The sequence below is a fragment of the Vicugna pacos genome, chromosome 24 (genome assembly GCF_048564905.1).
Source record: "Vicugna pacos chromosome 24, VicPac4, whole genome shotgun sequence".
NCBI classification, from domain to species: domain Eukaryota; kingdom Metazoa; phylum Chordata; class Mammalia; order Artiodactyla; family Camelidae; genus Vicugna; species Vicugna pacos.
This window is the reverse complement of record NC_133010.1, coordinates 27,480,494-27,497,227: the sequence shown is the minus strand read 5'-3', so window position 1 is coordinate 27,497,227 and position 16,734 is coordinate 27,480,494. Positions and strand designations below refer to the sequence as shown.

The following is a 16,734-nucleotide window of genomic DNA, read 5'->3' as shown; positions in this document are numbered from 1 at the left end:
AGGGCAGGCCGCCTGGCACCGCCCGCGGGTACCTGTTATGTGAGTCACGTGGCAGCAGAGAACAGTCTTGTTCCCTTCCCGCCGTGTAACCAGCGAGCCCTCCACACGCAGCAGGCATGTGTATCCACTGAAGCTTGGCTGCACTGACCTGTGGCCGAGGGGCCAGGACAGGACCCTAGTTAGATGCTTCGCCAAGATTACTTTCTTACCCTAAAGCAGAACTGTTTCTTCACATGAGACATTTCTAGAAACAGAATATAAAAAAACCAAGAGAGGGAAGAAATCTGAAGTGGAGCTCAGAGGGCCTACAGCCCCTGTGCGGCTCACCTGCCACCTGAGCCACCCTTTCTTTTGGGCCCCTGGCCTGTTCCAGTTTCGCTTCATGACAAAGTCTGATTCGGTGAGAGGGTCTGACAGACTGTGAGGGCAGCGACAACTACGTTTATGAGTGTGGGCGTGCTGGCTTGTTCTGGGCGCTTCCCGTGAACCCATCACGTCCTCACAAGCCCCAGGGGGTAGATACTATGAGCAGCTCCAGCTCACAGGCAGGAAGACTGAAGCACCAGAACTGAGCCATTGGCCACACCTGCTGAGTGTGTGGAGCAGGCTCCATGGATGCGGCGGGACCAGTAATAGAACAACGGGGGCCAGTCAGTTAACAGGGACAGGAGACCAGTCCTCTCTGGCTTTTCTCTGAGCCCAGCGCACCCGTGGGCCCCCTGACCCTGGAGAGCTGGGGGCAAGGCCTCCTCCCCCGACTACTCTGTCCTCCCCTAGACCTCCTACTCACTAAACAGCAGCACCTCCGTGCCAAGTTCTTCCTTTGGATTCTTAGGACTCAGCCCTTTCCCTGCACCCACACCCTGCCTTCCGCTGAGGGCCACGCTTCAGGGTCAGGTCAGAGTGTCCTGCTTCCAGGGGGAGGGCACAGCTCAGCGGCTCGGCGGCACAGCGCCTGCTTACCAGGCAGGAGGCGCTGGCTTCAGCGCCTAGTACCTCCTTTAGGAACAATGAAAACACGCAAACAGGATTATGCTTCCCTTTTCGTGTCTCTAGGAAAGGGGAGACTGCTTTGGGAGCATGAAAGGTTATCAAGGGAGACTTTGGTCCCATGACCAGTCTGGTGGCACAGAAGAACCTCTGGTCTCTCTTCATGATGTGAAAAAGAGCATACAGTCCCATTGCCAAAGTAGGAAGGTTTTGTTTTTAGGACTGTAAGAACGTTTTTAGTAAAGTGCAGAAGGTTCTAGAAAGCTGCAAGTCCAACCAGTTAGTTATTTATATCATAAAATGGTGGAAGAGAAATATGCTATAATTTGGTACCTATGGCCTATTCGTTCCTACCTTTCTTTAAATCAACACAAAAGGTGAAACTGGAGATACTTAAGGAGGACCTGTGGCTTGAATTCACTGGAAAAGAATCATTTGCTAAATGTAAAGGCAAAAAAAAGCAGACAAGAAAATTACTTTATTGCGTGTTACAAGATTACTGAATTCTTATAGGCAGCTTTCTAGGGGTTTTGAAATGTTTTGCCCCAGTTTCTCTTTCAGCGCTCCCCTCACTTCCCACGTTTGTATCTGTGTATTTATTTGTGTTGATCTGCTCAGTAGGTGTCTGTCCCTTCCGACTGTCCAGGTGACATTTTGAAAGTTCGCTACTTTGCACCTAGTCTCAAAATAGTGTGTCTTGGCGAAGACGTGAAACAACGAAGAAGCTCACACACGACTGGTGGGAGTGTCGGTGACAGCAGCTCTCCTTTTTACCTAATAATGTTAAAGTGTGCATCATGGGCAGCGGCTCCACCTCGATTATCCGCCCCAGAGGAATCTTAGAAGATATATTTAGCCACTGCATACGTCTTAGCAGAGTCATGGCAGAGCGGTTTCTTTCTTAGCCCTGGGGAGCTGGTACGACGAATCTTTCATCCCGTCTTCGCAGAAATAACGCCCAACACTCGAGGGTCACACCGACACACGACAGAGCAGGAAACCCTGGCCTGTCGTGCGCTGAACTGCTGTCCTAGGAATGAAACTGTCAGGGAGCAGACGGAACTTGGATCTCAGGTACGTGCACACAAGCACAGAACGAAGCCTGGATCTGGAAGGCAGCTCTCTGTTGATATCATGGGGTCTAACTATTATGTAACCAGCGGAGTCCGGCGTGAGGAAGGGGTTTAACTCTCACCACTGGCGCCTGTACTCATCTACGGCAGGCTGTGCCTTCTCCCTTTTTTGAAAGCTTTCTTTGATGTGAAATCACCAAAGGGCACCCTCCTTACTCCCTGAATCCTGTTTTAAAGGCTTTAATTACACGTCCTGATGTGTGAACATGTCCTCGCCGTTTACTGGGAGGAGGGGAGAGCTTGTGTACCGTTCGGTTTACTGCGGCAGTTTTCTTTGAGTGAAGACTCCTGCTGGAAGGGAGGCCACCCAGGGCCAGGGCCCGGAGCTCCGTTCTGTGAAGGCTGCGTGGGGGTCCGCCCACCGCGCGGACAGACACGCTGTGTCTCCCAGACGTCACACAGTGGACGCTGGCGTTGTTTCCGCTTTCTGGCTGTTTTGAATAACGCTGCTGTGAACACGTACTGCGTCTTTATCTGAGCTTTGTAGAGAGATTAATCCGTTTACATGAGGATGGCGGACTGGAAACAGCAGACAGAGCAGGGAGAGAACACGCATGACCTAAAAGTCCGTTGGTTTCAGAGGCTTTTTGAACACCTGCTGTGTGCGGGGCTGTGCTCCAGGCACAGCGGTGGACACTGATGCCCCGTGACCATCCAGCCGTGGAACAGTCACCCGCCTGGAACGGCCTGATGAGACTCAGCTACTCATCAGCAGCTGTCTGACGAGACGCCACCGTGTCAGGCGCTTCCTGGAGGAGAGCAGCTCTGGGTCCGAGGGAACTAACAGCTATAACGTTACCTGCCAGTTTCCATAAAGATGATTGTTCAGCGAGATTAAAACATACGGGAATTCTATTTTGAATCAGCATTTTTGTTTTTCCTTTTCTCCCCTTTACTCTCTTAAGCTGATTTTAAAAAGGAAAGTGAGACTCTGCGAAATCTGAAATCGTGCGGTTCTCATGCTGGATGGCCTCCGCAGCATTGTCTTGAAGTTTCGGGGGGTAGATTATGTTTTCAGTTAGTTCTCTTGGGTACACACCGAGGGACCGCCGTGTCACACGGCAATCCTAGGTTTAACTTTTCCAGGAACCACCAGGCTGTTTTCCAAAGGGGCTGCACCATTTCACATTCCCACCAGAAATGTATGAGCGCTCCAGTTTCACCTTGCCCACGCCAGCATCTGTTTATACCTGACCTTTTGAGTCTAGCCATCCTGGTGGGTGTGAAGTGGTACCTCTTCAGGGTTTTGGTTTGCGTTTCCCTAACAGCTGACGATGCCGAACATCTTTTCAGGCTTATTGGTAACTTTCTTATCTTACTGGGGAAATGTCTCTTCTGATCCTTTGCTCATCTGAAAACTGGATTATTTATCTTTTTATTATTGCTTTGTAAGAGTTCTTTATATACTCTGGATACAAGTGACTTATCAGATACATGATTTACAAACATCCTCCCTCTTCTGTGATTTATCCTGACGTGTCCTGACCCTTGAGGAGTTCTGTGCAGAACCAAGCTGTCCTGCCTGTCACTTGCAAACCGGGTTCATGAGACGAATTGGACAGAAATGGAAAGTTGAAGAGAGTGACTTCAGAATCTGAGAAAATGGGTGGCCTTGTGAAAATTCACTTTTTATAAGCTTGGAGCCACTGTCATCTTCAAAATCTACTATGTGGCAGTGCCTGGCACACATCTGAAGCTCACATAATGTTTGTTAAACTTTTCTTTTCAATTTTAACTTATTTATTATTATTTTTTTAAAATGGAAGTATAGTTGATTTACAATGCTGTGCCAGTTTCTGGTGACAGCATAGTGACTCAGCTACATATATATATTCCTTTTCATATTCTTTTTCATCATTGGCTATTATAAGGCACTGAATACAGTTCCCTGTGCTGTACAGTGGGACCATGCTGTTCGTCTGTTTTATACACAGTAGTTAGTAGCTGCAAATCTTGAACTCCCAGTTTATGTGGACTGTCCTGACAGCGCAGGTTCAAGGACTGGGGAGCCGTGAGACTCAGACCGGGGTGAGAGGAAGGACATGGCCCCCACGCTTCTGCCGGCAGCGGAGGGCAGCTGTGGGGCGTTCTGGGAGTCTCTTCGCCTTTGCCCTGCTCTTCTCTTTTCCGGCATGTTCTCTCTGTCAGGGAGTGTCTTCTATACCCGTTATGTAAACAGAGGTATCCTGACGGTGAAGATCGCAGAGACACGTGTGTGCAGCAGCAGAACCCACCCTCTGAGCTACAGTTTCAAGTCAGATTAAGCCAAGTCTGATTGTACCATCCTGCGCTAAAGATCCAATTTTCTCCGACTTCCCTTCTCCCAAAATAGCTGTTTCCATGACTACAGAATCACGCATTATTAGGCCTTAGAGGAAGTGCATTTGGGGGATAACGCAGCTAGGGCTGTTCTCAATTTTCACAGTGGGAACGGGTGGGGGGATCTCTGTATGAAATAGTCTCTGGTCATGTGCTCAGCTTGCTTGATGCCTCAGAGACACTCATTTTTACCAAAAGCACAACACATAAAGCTCACAATAGTGACCGTTCCCATGCTCCTCCAGCCAGCTCGGCGGTGGCACTGGACCGGGTGGTGCCCACGCCCTCCCCGCAGCCCCTGCTCAGGCTGGATGGGGACCAGGCTGCCTGGCTGTTAGCAAACCCATCCGCCCCGTTTCCCTGGGTCTGGCCTGCGGATTACGGAGCAGCCGGCTGGGCAGCGACAGGGGTGAGAGGTGGTAGCGCCTGGCGGCAGGAACAGGAGGGCTGGTGCCTCTGACTCAAGAGTGGCTTCGGAGACTCCGGCTCTGAAAAATCCCTTTTTTAAAAAAAATTTATCTTTAAAAATTTTTTTAAAGTGGCAGTTTCTATTTGTTTATCTATTTGTTTTAATGGCGGCACTGGGGACGGAACCCAGGACCTTGTGTCTGCTAAGCACGCGCTCCACCCCAGAGCGACACCCGCCCCCCGAACGCTGCTCTGGTTAATTAGACCCTTCTTAGTAAAAGGTGTCTTTAGGGGAGGATCGCCGAGGCGCTCGGTGGTCATCGGGGTGTGTGGGGTAGGTCGGGGCGCGTCTCGGCCACAGCTCCCCGGGGCCTGCGGGCTGAGGGGCTGTGGCCAGTCCTGGGCCGTGGAGAGGAGGAGGGGAGGTCGAGTCCTCCCAAGACCACCTGGGCCCAGAGGGCCTCTTGCCCCCTCCGCAGGGCTCCCTCCCCACACACTGCTCCTGACACCGCCTCCTGGGGCTGAGCGTCCGGGCTCGGCGCCCTCTCCTCCCGCCTGCTGTGTTCACACATCTCAAGGCTCCATCCCATCACTGGGCGGGTACCATCCACACCTGTCTCGCCACTGTGTCTGAGCTCCCGGCTCCCACATCCAACTGCTTGACCCCCCTCAGCGACCCTTGTCAGCTCAACTCGGCTTTTCCGCACCAGAGCTTGGTCTCTTCCTCTGTCCTCCCATCAACACCGTCTCCTGGGTTCCGGCCTCACTCGACAGCACCGTGACGTACCCCCTCGTCACCCTTGACCCCTCTCCTCCACCTCCCTCACCCCACCTACCACCCGTGTCCCTGTGTCCCCACAGCTCACCTCCACGGCCGCCACTGCACCCATGGGTCCTGCCACCTCCACTCACCCTCCATGCAGAGCCACAGTGACCCTGGCAACTCCCTCTTCCAGCCCACAACCACAGGCTGCCTTTGGAGGAAAAGCCAGGTTCCCCGGTGGCGCTTCAGCCACTGACCTCTCCCACCTGTCAGTGCTGGGGACACGCCCGGTACCCCTACCCCATTCTACTCGGGTCCTTGCCTGTCACAGGCAACGGAGCTTGAGCCCCCCTAATGAGCAAGGGCCGGGGGTCACCAGGGCCCCCACCTGCAGTCAGCACTGCGGCGCAGTGTCAGCCCCCAGCACTGCAGACCTGGCTCCCAGCGTCATGAAGCCCAGGTCTGACGCGTGCGGACCCTCTTCCACAAGTGGGACCGTTTGGGGTTTACAGACATCAAATGTAAAATAGCTTATTTCTTGCTGCCTGAAGAGTCACGTACGACGTGGACTTAACTATGGCTTTTGCTGCCAGTAGAGCAAACACACGGAGAACTCCCCACGAACATTTCTCTGGGGACCGCTGCTCTCTCACAGTGGTGAGATGGAATCCAAGACGGCAAGAGGAAACAGGAAAGCGGGTGTTTCACAGAAAACCTGCACAGCCTAGGCACCACAGTCCTGTCCTTACTTCTCGTCTCTCAGGTTTTCATCAGACGCTTGCTATTATGTTAATGTAGCACATGGATGTATGTGGTGTGTGCAAGTACTGCAACGTGCTAGTATACGCTGAGGCTCTAGGCCGCTTTGTGTGTGGGATGATCTCATTGCTTCAAACAAGAGCTTGGCTTGACTGGAGATGTTGATATTATTTTAAATTGTAACTTGAAAGCCCCTGCTTGCAAATTAAAGTATAATAACGAACACCTAAGTTCACTGCAATTTACAAATACTCCTGGAACTCTGTAGAAGGCAAAACATGAACAGGCCTGCAAACAGAGACCCGGGTGCAACGGGCACAGCCGTTTCCGGGTCCTCCCCGAGAAGGACCGCTGCTGGGCTCTCGGCTCCCCACTACAAGACACGTCTCACTCTGAAAGTTATTTCTCTCGGGAGCCGCTCACTGTTTGTTCCCCGCACCCAGGAAACTGCGGGAATCCGGGGGGGTGGCACAGGCGGGGCACAGCCCCCGCTGGGGTCGGGGGCAGACTCACTATTGAGCGCAGTCGATGAGCTGGTACTCGTTGGACCTCTCAAAGCACGCCTTCACGCCTTCGTCATCCCACAGTTTCTTCACGTGATCGAAGAATTCCTGAAATGCGAAAAAGTGACAACTAAGAACACACGTGTGTTTCCATCTCCTGAAAGTTAAATGTACAAGGAAGCTGCCAAAAATCTGTAGGGAACGTGTGAACTCGTTGGAGTCGGTGGAGGTCGCCCTCACACACAGTGCCAGGCCTGCGTCTCATCGCTCGACCGACTGCTCCAACCCTCTCGTCATGCCAGGAAGTTCTCCAGAATGAAATGACAGCTCACAAGTGAATGACAGCCGTCAACTGTAAACACAAGTAGGGATCTAGACTTCTCGGCACTCAGCAACTCGACTGGCAGAACGGACGCCTCAGCCGTGAACACACGCTTGTTACACGCTCAGTTCCGTCTCAGTCACTGTCTTTTACATTTTCTAGGTGAGCCGTGATTATGAGTAGACATGCTGATAAATTTGGCCCAGAAGTGTTAAGAACACAAGAAAGAAACCTTTAAAACTACACTCGTTAGGGACAGTGATTTGCTGCGAAGAGTTTAGAAACTAGGCACGAGCCAGGATTTTGGTTCGCACACGGTGCTCAGCTCCATCCAGTGCGGCCCCAGCAGCCTCTGAAATGGGAACTCGCCCATCTCTGTAAAGGTGGCCTGATGAAGGCACACTCCCCAAATTACCCAAATCAACGTCACAGTGCTGTGGCAGCAGATGACTCTACCTTAGCGGCTAAACAGAGAAGAAGTGACGTACATTTTCACAAAGCGCTTTGTCAGAGGACGTACACCCCTTCCCACCCCGGGAAGCACCCGCTTCCATCCCTGGTCTGTGCGGAGGGGTCTGGGGCGCCCCCTCCGGGAAGCAGCCGATGCCCCCTCCCAAGAATCAGAGGAGACTTTGCCGGGAAAGAAACTGGAGTTGGCGCTTTTCTTAGAGACTCACGATTCCTTCTAAGGGTGGACCCAAGTACTGTGGGGCCTGATGCTTGTATAATTGGGGGGCTTCTCTGAAAAAAGTAAAACAGAACTGTGAGTACCGATGCGGTGTTCTCAGACCTTCGTGGGGAATTCCCGGGACGCGGCTGCGCTTGCTTGCTTTTCATTCGGGAAAACGTGACACTTGCAGGAGCGGAGGGGTAACTGCCCCTGTCTGGGACTCATGGGGTGGCTTCCACGTTTAGCAAGGCAGGGCCGTTTCTTTCTTTTGACCATTTTCTTTTGACTGAACCTCACGCCCTTGTCTCTCGCCTTCGTTATTTCACAGCAGCTGACACCACACTGTTTTATTTCAACATGTTTCTAAACGATACAGGCTTTTTAAATATCACAGCCACCATATCACTGTCTCAAACAAAGATACACACACAAGTAAAGAAGTGATCGGGTGAAATCTTAACTGCCCGGTCAGCCAGGACAGCTTCTCCAGCTGGAGCTCAGCACTCGGCCCGAGCCTGGCTGGAATTTGCATACGCTTGCTAAAAGAACTGGGAAATAAATACGAGGAACAATTTTAGTCTGCCTTCATTAGCGACGGAGATGGATAACACTAAATAAAAATAATTTCAGTGTTGTGTGCGTGCGTGCGTGCGTCTGAAAGGAAAGGGTTAGTCCCAGTGAAGGTTCTGACATCCGAGACTGCCGCGACGTGGAGGGCGTACAAAGAAAAGTCCTCAGTGACGTCTCGCAAGCTCCCCTGCACCGCTGAGAAGGGGGTCACCCTGGGATCGCCATACATTTCAGCCACTGCGATTCATGGACATGAATGTTACTCTTACGCAAGGAGTCTGCGTCATGTTGCAGAAAGTAAAAATTGTAATGACACCAGACCAAACCTACCTTCGAAAAGCAAGGCTCTACATTTTTACAGCATATTTTTGATTTTTAAATCAAAATTTAAACTAAAATTTAAAAAATTAAATACTAGCTTGTCCTTTTTATATTAAAGCACCTTCCGTCTGGTTCTGTTGTTCACACCTTCCTGCAGATGTGAAGTGCTCAGAGCCAGCCTGGAGTTCTCGGGAGACACAGTGTTTTGTTTTGTTTTGTTCTTGCTTTTAAATTCCTTACAGCTGCTTTAGAATGGAAATAAAGACATGACAGTAAGAACCGTAAAAAAACTCCTGCATGATTTCTGTGCGAATAGAATACAATAAAACAACTCTGGCTATACTGACACTTAGGATCAATTTTTAATTTTTTTTTAAAGCCTCCCCAGCTTGAGGTCACAGCCTGAGTTGAATCCCACAAAGGACTGCTTTTTTTCAATTTTATTTAACTTAATTTATTTCTTTGGCGGGGAGGCAATTCAGCTTATTTATTTATTTTTAAACGTCGGTGCCGGGGACTGAACCCAGGACCTCGTGCAGGCTAGGCACACACTCCAGCCCTGAGCTCTACCCTCCCTTCCATTCTTCCTTTCTGAAATAAAATCAAAAGCATAATATTTCTCAGCCCACGAAATGGATGCTGTCCAGTGGTTTGCACGGCACCCAGGTCTCAGGTGGAGCCGCCTGCCCACGAGCTGCCCTGTCCTGAGGCTGCTGGAAACCGTCACTGAGTTGAGCGAAAAAATGGTATTCCCTATGCTCCATATTCTTCCTAGGATGACTTCTGGAAAACACTCCTGTTTAACTTTAGTATCGGGAAGGTGTTTTGCATTTCTCAAGCAACTGCTTTTTAAGTTTTATTTTGAATTTTTCATCCTGTGGGCCCTGTGACGTCTTTTCCACTTACGTCATTGAGCTGACTGCACGGGACCCTGGAAGTCTGGTTTGGGGGTGGGTTCTACGCTCTGGGTACTGACCTCAGTTCTGCTCCCACATAACTTACTTTCCTGCCCCAGCCTCGTTCTGCTGTGCTTTCAGTGTTTTTATTAACTTGCGTTACAACTTTGTGAGTGGCACTAGGAACCAGTTGAAGCAAAAGTAAATATTAGCGGTAACTTCCTGAACAAGGGCCACCACCCTCATCCAGTGGGCTTAGAAATAAACAGGCGGTTTCGGTTACGTGAGTAGCCACTTAGATGGAATTTTCTGAAGCTCAGGTTTCGGTCTGACCCATTAAAAACGCACCTACGGAATTTAATCCCTCAGAGAGCAGAAGGCTCTCGGAGGTTTCCGCCATTCCTTTTTATCTGGTGGATATCAAGGGGAAAGTCTGTGCGGGATCTAGTTAGCACTAGGATTTTGTTGTTCATAATCTCTGTCCATCCTCAGGTCTAATGTAAATACGGTGTGCTGAAAACTCTAGTTAGGGACAGCTTTCAGAACCTGCGCCAAAAAACCCAAACGAACTACAGTCATCAGGAGTCTTTCCAGGCGCGAAGCACGGCTCCGGGGGCGACAACCACAGCAAGTAACCACACCTGGCCTCTCCTGAGGGCCCCAAGTGTCCCAGGCAATGTCCTGAGGGTGTCCCAGCCAAGGTCCCATCAGACTCTGATACCCAGCCCCGCAGGTGATTTAGCCCCCGTGTTACAAACGGCAAGATGAGAAGGACCCCGCATCCTTTATGGCTGCTCGCGCTCTCTGGACCAGGAAGCAATCACCCTGGACTCACACACAGGCTCCGGGTGGGGCCGGCCTCCTCCTCCCCTACCGAGGGGAGTTCCCTGCGGCTGGAGGCCAGAGGGGCCCAACGAAGCCTACAGCACACACCAGCCTTGTCTATTTCCCCTCTCAGGACTGCCCACTTTCCTCTTAGAATCGTTTCCGACAGCTTTTTGGGGTGTATTTCATGTGCCAGAAAATTCACCCATTTATTTATCCAGCCACGCACCCACCAACACAGCCAAGTGGTGGAACACCTCCCCCCTCGGCCCCCCCCCGCCTCGGGCAGCTGTCAGTCCACTTCGCTAGGTCTCTAGAGTTTTGCCTTTCCTAGAAATTGCACATGAATGAAGTCATGCAGCGCTTTGTGTCTGGCTGCTTTCACTTATGTGGTATTTCTGACACTCGCCCATTTCGTTCTGTGGATTAGCAGCTTCTGAAAACAACTGCTGAGTTCTACTCCGTAGTGTGGACAGAGCACCTTTTGTGCACTCATTCGCCAGTGGGTGGCTGTGTGGGTTACTTCTGGTTTGGGGCCGTTACGAATGACGCTGCTGGGAATATCTGCTTGCCAGGCTTTGTATGGACTTTGGTTTTCATCTCTTTTGGGTCAATACCCAGGAGTGGAATTGCTGGGTTACAAGCAGGTGCATGTTTAACTTTAAAAAGCTACTAAATTGTTTTCCAAAGTGGCCATTCCATTCCCATCATCAACAGCGATGTCTAGGGGTTCTTGTTCCTCCAAACCTCACCAATACTTGGTTTTGTCAGTCCTTTAATTTTAATGGCTCTCACGGGTGTACAGTGGCATCCAGCTGAAATTTTAGCTTGCATTTCCCCGCTGGCCAGCAATGTCGCACATCTATTCATGTGACTGTGGACTGCTTGCATGTCTTCTTTTGGAAATGTCTGTTCAAGTATTTTTCCCATGAAACACCGGGTTGTATGTCTTCTTAAGTTTTAATTTTTAAGAGTCAGAGATTTTAAAAGATTGTGTGGATTCAAACCTCTGTCAGTTACAGGTTTTGCAAATACTTTCTCCCAAAATGTGGCTTTATTTTAATCTTCCCAAGCCTGTTTTGATGAGCAAAGCTATTAATTTTGATGACGTGCACTTAAGCAATTTTTCCTTTTCACTTTTATGCTTTTTTGTGTTCTAAGGAATCTCTGCCTAACCCAAAGCGAAAAGTTCTTCCTTCAAGTTTTCTAAAAGTTCTACATTTTTAGCTGTTACCTTTAGGTCTGTGATCCATCCGCGTTAATTCTGGGGTCTACGAGAGGGAAGGGCCAGCTTTCACTTTCTTCCACATGGATATCCGGCCTCCCCGCCACACGTACTGAGAAGACCACCCTCTCGCCACTGACTGCCTCAGTGCCTTGGCTGAAGCTGACCACATACACGTGGGTCTGCTCCTGGACGTGACTCTGTTCACTGCCCTGCATGTCCATCCTTGTGCCAACTCCATCTGTCCTGATTCCTGCAGCTCTGGAGTCAGTCTTAAAGTTAGATGTTAAATCCTCCAACTTTGTTGTTTTTCAGCATCATTCTGACCATTCATGGTCTTCTGAATTTCCACATGTATGTGAGAACTGGCTTGTCAATTTCTATGGAGAAGCCTGCTGGTATTTTGGTTGGAACTGCATTGGGTCTCAGGGTTGCTTCAGGGAGAAGTACCATCTTAACAACAATGAGTTCTCCAATCCATGAACATGGTATATCTATTTATGTATGTCATTTAAATTCTCTCAGTAATGCTTGCTCGTTCTCAGTGTACACATCTTTCATATTGTTTGTTAGATTGTTTTTCCTAAGTAGTTTTTTGAATGTTATTTTGAACGTACATGTTCCTAAAATTTCTTTTTTGCAAGTTTTCATTGCTAGTACTTAGAAAAGCATTTGATTTCTGTCTTTGACCCTGTATCCTGCAGCCTTGTTCCTTTCATGTGTTAGTTCTTACCGGCTTTAAATTCCTTCCCGTATAGCTGAGCACAGAAATAGTTAACTACGTAGTTCTGACCTCTCTCTCTTTTCTCCCTAAAACAAGATCCATAAGGCCTGGGGCAGAATCAGAGTTCCCTGTGGTTCCAAAGTGCGGGGGCGGGGGGACTGAGCCAAGGGGCCCTCACTGCCCACCCGGGCCAGCCTGCATGGGTTCTGCTGCTTTTACACCTGGGTTTTAAAAAATATGTTTAAAGATCCAGTAAGATCTGCCTAAGGACTCTACCTTTTACCTCCAAATTACAGTCTCAGAAAACAATGGATAAGTATAAAGTTTTAGTAATCAGATCCACGACCCTTAAATAAATCTACCCCATTGCGATGGGAACATATAATTTTCTTTCAGTGTCTCTTCTCCACAAAATTAATTTTTTAGCTTTTGATTTTCTCCTTCACAATACTCCCACTCTCATACCTAAGATTCTCTTTGAAACCCTAGTTCTCTGATAGAACTGTGCACTGGGAGCACGCAAAAGAGACTCACAGGAGAAACCTATTTGTGTGGGAACAGAAATAAAACAATTAGGTATTTTCATTAGGGATAAGAGGCTCAAAGAATCACGACTTTAGCCTTTGCTTCCAGACAGCCTCTGTCAAGTTGCCTGACAAAAGTTCTCGCGGCATGTCAAGTCTGATTACGTAACACTCAAAGGTATTATTCTCGGTCCTCTTAGTCACTCTGGGTCTTGTCTGTTTTATGTGCAAATAAAGGCAAAATGGAGGGAGAAGGCCCTCTTTTCAGGAATAGGTTAGATTTACAGCAAATGGCCGTGAAAGCGGGTTTGCTATATTCCCACTGACAATGGCTGTAGAATTAGATGCGTATTTCTTTGGGAAAATTTTAGTGTAAAACACACTGGAGGTGCCTAGCGAGGAATCCCAAGACAGAATTTATGGTTTGAGCTTAGATCTGGGGATCTGAGTGTCTGGGCTCAGATCCCAGCCAGGGCCTTTTTAACTCCGACCACTGTGCCCCGTTCCCCAGGACAGAACTGTTCTGGGCAGAGGCTGGCCCTCGGGCTGCAGTGATGAGTCCTGGGCGGAAGGGTGGAGGTGGTGGGTGAGGACATGGAGGTGTGACAGGTGGGGGCAGGACAGACAAAATCCGAAGTGGCATGGGGTGGCATCAGGGAGGGCCAACCAGTCTCAGGGCAGCTGAGAGCTCGAGGATCGACCATGTGACAGGCTGGTCGGGGGTGAGGGTCTGGAGAGTCCTTTGGCTTGGGACACAGGGATGGTGCGGGGACCCTGTATGGCAGCTCTGGAAGGACTGGGCAAGGCTGGCCTGGTTCCAACAGGCCCAGAGGGACACACGTGGCGAGGGAATGGGCGTCCCGTGCAGGATTGAGAACTGAATTCCGGAAGGAGCTACAGAGCCCAGGCGCCGGCTGGAGGGAGACGTGTGGGGCTGGGGACAGGGGGAGAGGGACCAACTCCGGTCACCTGCACGAGGTGGGTTGTGGCGGCAGAGAGTGGACACCAGGGACTGGAGCCCTGTGGGCGCTGCCATAGGTGCAGAGCAGCACCCGAGCTTCCAAACCTGGGCTCGCCCCCGGCTGCCAGGCCCTCCAGAAGGGCCCCGGGCCTCCTGCACTTACTGACAGGGAGGGAGGCGAACAGAACTGCACTGCTTACGAGGAACAAGGCCGACCACGCTGACACCTGCCTGGATGGCTGGTGCTGTAAGCCAGCCTCCAAGTCCCGGTGTGGGGGGGTGCCTGGGGCACCCCCAGCTCGGCCTGCGGGGCAGCTGCGGGCGGACATGAGGCCAGGGCGCTCAGGCCGACGAGCCCCGAATTGCTAAGGGGCCGCTGCATGGACCCAACACCTGAAACTTAGCTGGTGGTGTCCTCGGTGGGGACGTGCACCTGCCGAGACGTAACCAAGGGCCACAAGGAAGCACGGCTCCTGCGGGCACGTTCGCTGGGGGTATTAGGGGATCCACGTTTCCCTGGAATAACAGGTTTCAAAGGCGCTGCCACCTCTGTGATCCCGCAGCGGCTGCGAGGCCGGGGCCGACGTGCGGGGGAAGAGCACCGCCCTCACGCCTCGATACTCCACCCCCGTGCCTGTGCTAGGCCGGCCGCACCGTCCCTTCCCCTCTGGGCTCTCTGACTTCAAGTTTTCCATTTTCCCTCTTTCCGTTTCTTACGTCACCGTTCTATTAGATACATTCACACACCACACAGGTCACCTGTTGAAAGCGTGCAGTTCAGTGGTTTTTGGTGGATTCTGAGAGCTGTACAGCCATCACCACAGTCGCCTTCAGAGCACTCCTGTCACCCCCCGGAGACCTCGAGCATCACGTCTCACTCCCCGCGCCCTCTGGGCACTTCACAGAAGTCACACGGCACGTGGCCTTTTGTGCGGCTTCCTTCCCTGAGCACAATCTTCTCGAGGCTCATCCACGTGTAGTGGGTGTCGGTGCTTCATTCATTCTTGTGGCCACATGAGATCTGGCCGCGTGGACCGGCCACTCGTCCTCTGACGGGCGTTGGGTTGCTGGCCTTTCTGGGGACTGTGAACGGTGCTGCTGTGGACGCTCATTCACGTATCTGTGTAAATGTCTGTTTTTAACTCTCCTGGGCACATACCTAGCAGAGGTTCACCTTTCCAGAGAGACATCTGTCAAGAGTTACTAGCTGGAACTTCTGATTCAAACGCCGACTTCCTCTCAGCGTTTCATCACTTTATTAAGTGCTCATTTATCCTAGAGGACGGGGACGGCGTGCAGATGTCCCAAGAGGTGGATGCCACCCAGCTCGTGAATGCGTTTGTGACTTAAGCCCGAGCACAGAGGGACCCGAGTTCCTGTCACATTCCCCACAAACAGGGAGGCCTCCCAGGCCGCTCACCTGTCTCCTAAGCTCACTCTGGCCGCGATGAGCAGAAACAGCGGAGGCCAGTGAAAGGATTCTTCTCCTTTGAACTGAAGTGACCAAGCAGGTGTCTGGGGTCGGGTAGGGGTCATTCCTCCCCCACCGCGGACTCACCCGGAACTGCCAGTCCCTGATCTGCAGAGACTCTCGAGGGCCGGGGATGAGCAGGACTTGTGAGGGGACAGTAAGAGCAAAGAGAGTTAATAACAGTTTAACAATAGGAGGCAGGGCTGGCAAGGAAGCAGGGGCTCCTCCTGCGGGCCCTGATGCAGGGCGAGGTCTCCAGGCTGCTGGGTTTGGGGGCGGGCCCCCGTTCCCATCCTGATGCCCTGCTCACTGCAGCATGGGACACAGCTGCCCACGCCCTCCCCCGGACCACATGCTCTCGGTCTCCCGGTCTCCCTCCTCGCCCGCGGTCAACTACATTCCTGGCTGAAGCCATCACCTGGGACCGGCAGGCTTGGTCACAGACCCCTACCCCACCTCTGTGTCCCTCTTCCTCCCAAGTCTTCTCAGCACAGGAGCCGGTGACTCCTGGAGAATGTTAAGTCAGACCACATCACAAGTGGGCCCAGCAGGCTAATGCTAACAACCCAGTGTCCATCGACGGACACATGGAGAACCAAAGTGGTCTACCCACAGGGCGGAACAGCATTCAGCCCCCAAGAGGAGGACATTCTGAGACAGGCTGCAGCGTGGGTGGGCCTGGAGGACGTGACAGTGAGTGAAACCAGCCAGTCACAGAGGGTCCAGGGCGGCAAACTGCCAACCTGTTTACATTCCCCCCAGCAGTACGTGAGGGTCTGATGTCTCCACATCCTCACCAGACTTGGTATTTTCAGGTTTTTAAAAAAAAAATGGTAGCGATCCTAGTAGCTGTGACGCTGTGTCTCTCTGTGGTCTTGATCTGCAGAGCTAATGACGGTGGGCGTTTTCTCATGTGCGTCCTGGCCACCCGAATGCCTTCTTTGGAGAAATGTCTGTTCAAGTCCTTTGCTCATGTTTAAATTGAGCTGTTTGTCCTTTTTGTTGTTGAGCTGGAAGAGTTCTTTACGTATTCTGGATATTAGACCCTTATCAGATATATTCTTAGCAAATATTTCTCCCATTCTGTGGGCTCCTTTGATGCACAAACAATTTAAGCTTTGATCAAGTCCAATGTATTTACTTTTTCTTTTGTTGCCTGAGGTTTTGGTGTCAAATCCAAGAAATCACCGCCAAATCCAAGGTCATGAAGACCTAATCCTGTACTTTCTCCTCAGCATTTCAGTTTTAACTCAAATTCAGGTCATCGATCCATTTCGGGTTAAGTTTTGTGTAGGGTGTGAGGTTACTTATAGAGTTAGAGAGTCAGTTCAATCTAGATTATTTCTCAAA

General features: G+C 51.0%; 1 protein-coding gene across 5 annotated transcripts in view; it reads right to left on the bottom strand.

The window, feature by feature from the left end:
- Positions 1–16,734, bottom strand: part of GNAL (G protein subunit alpha L) — a 69,028-nt gene that overhangs the window by 17,309 nt on the left and 34,985 nt on the right. For all 5 annotated transcript variants that reach the window (XM_072949280.1, XM_072949284.1, XM_072949283.1 and 2 more), the window contains one exon: positions 6,886–6,983. In XM_072949280.1, the coding sequence (XP_072805381.1) occupies positions 6,886–6,983 (98 nt within the window). The remainder of the gene's footprint in view (positions 1–6,885; positions 6,984–16,734) is intronic.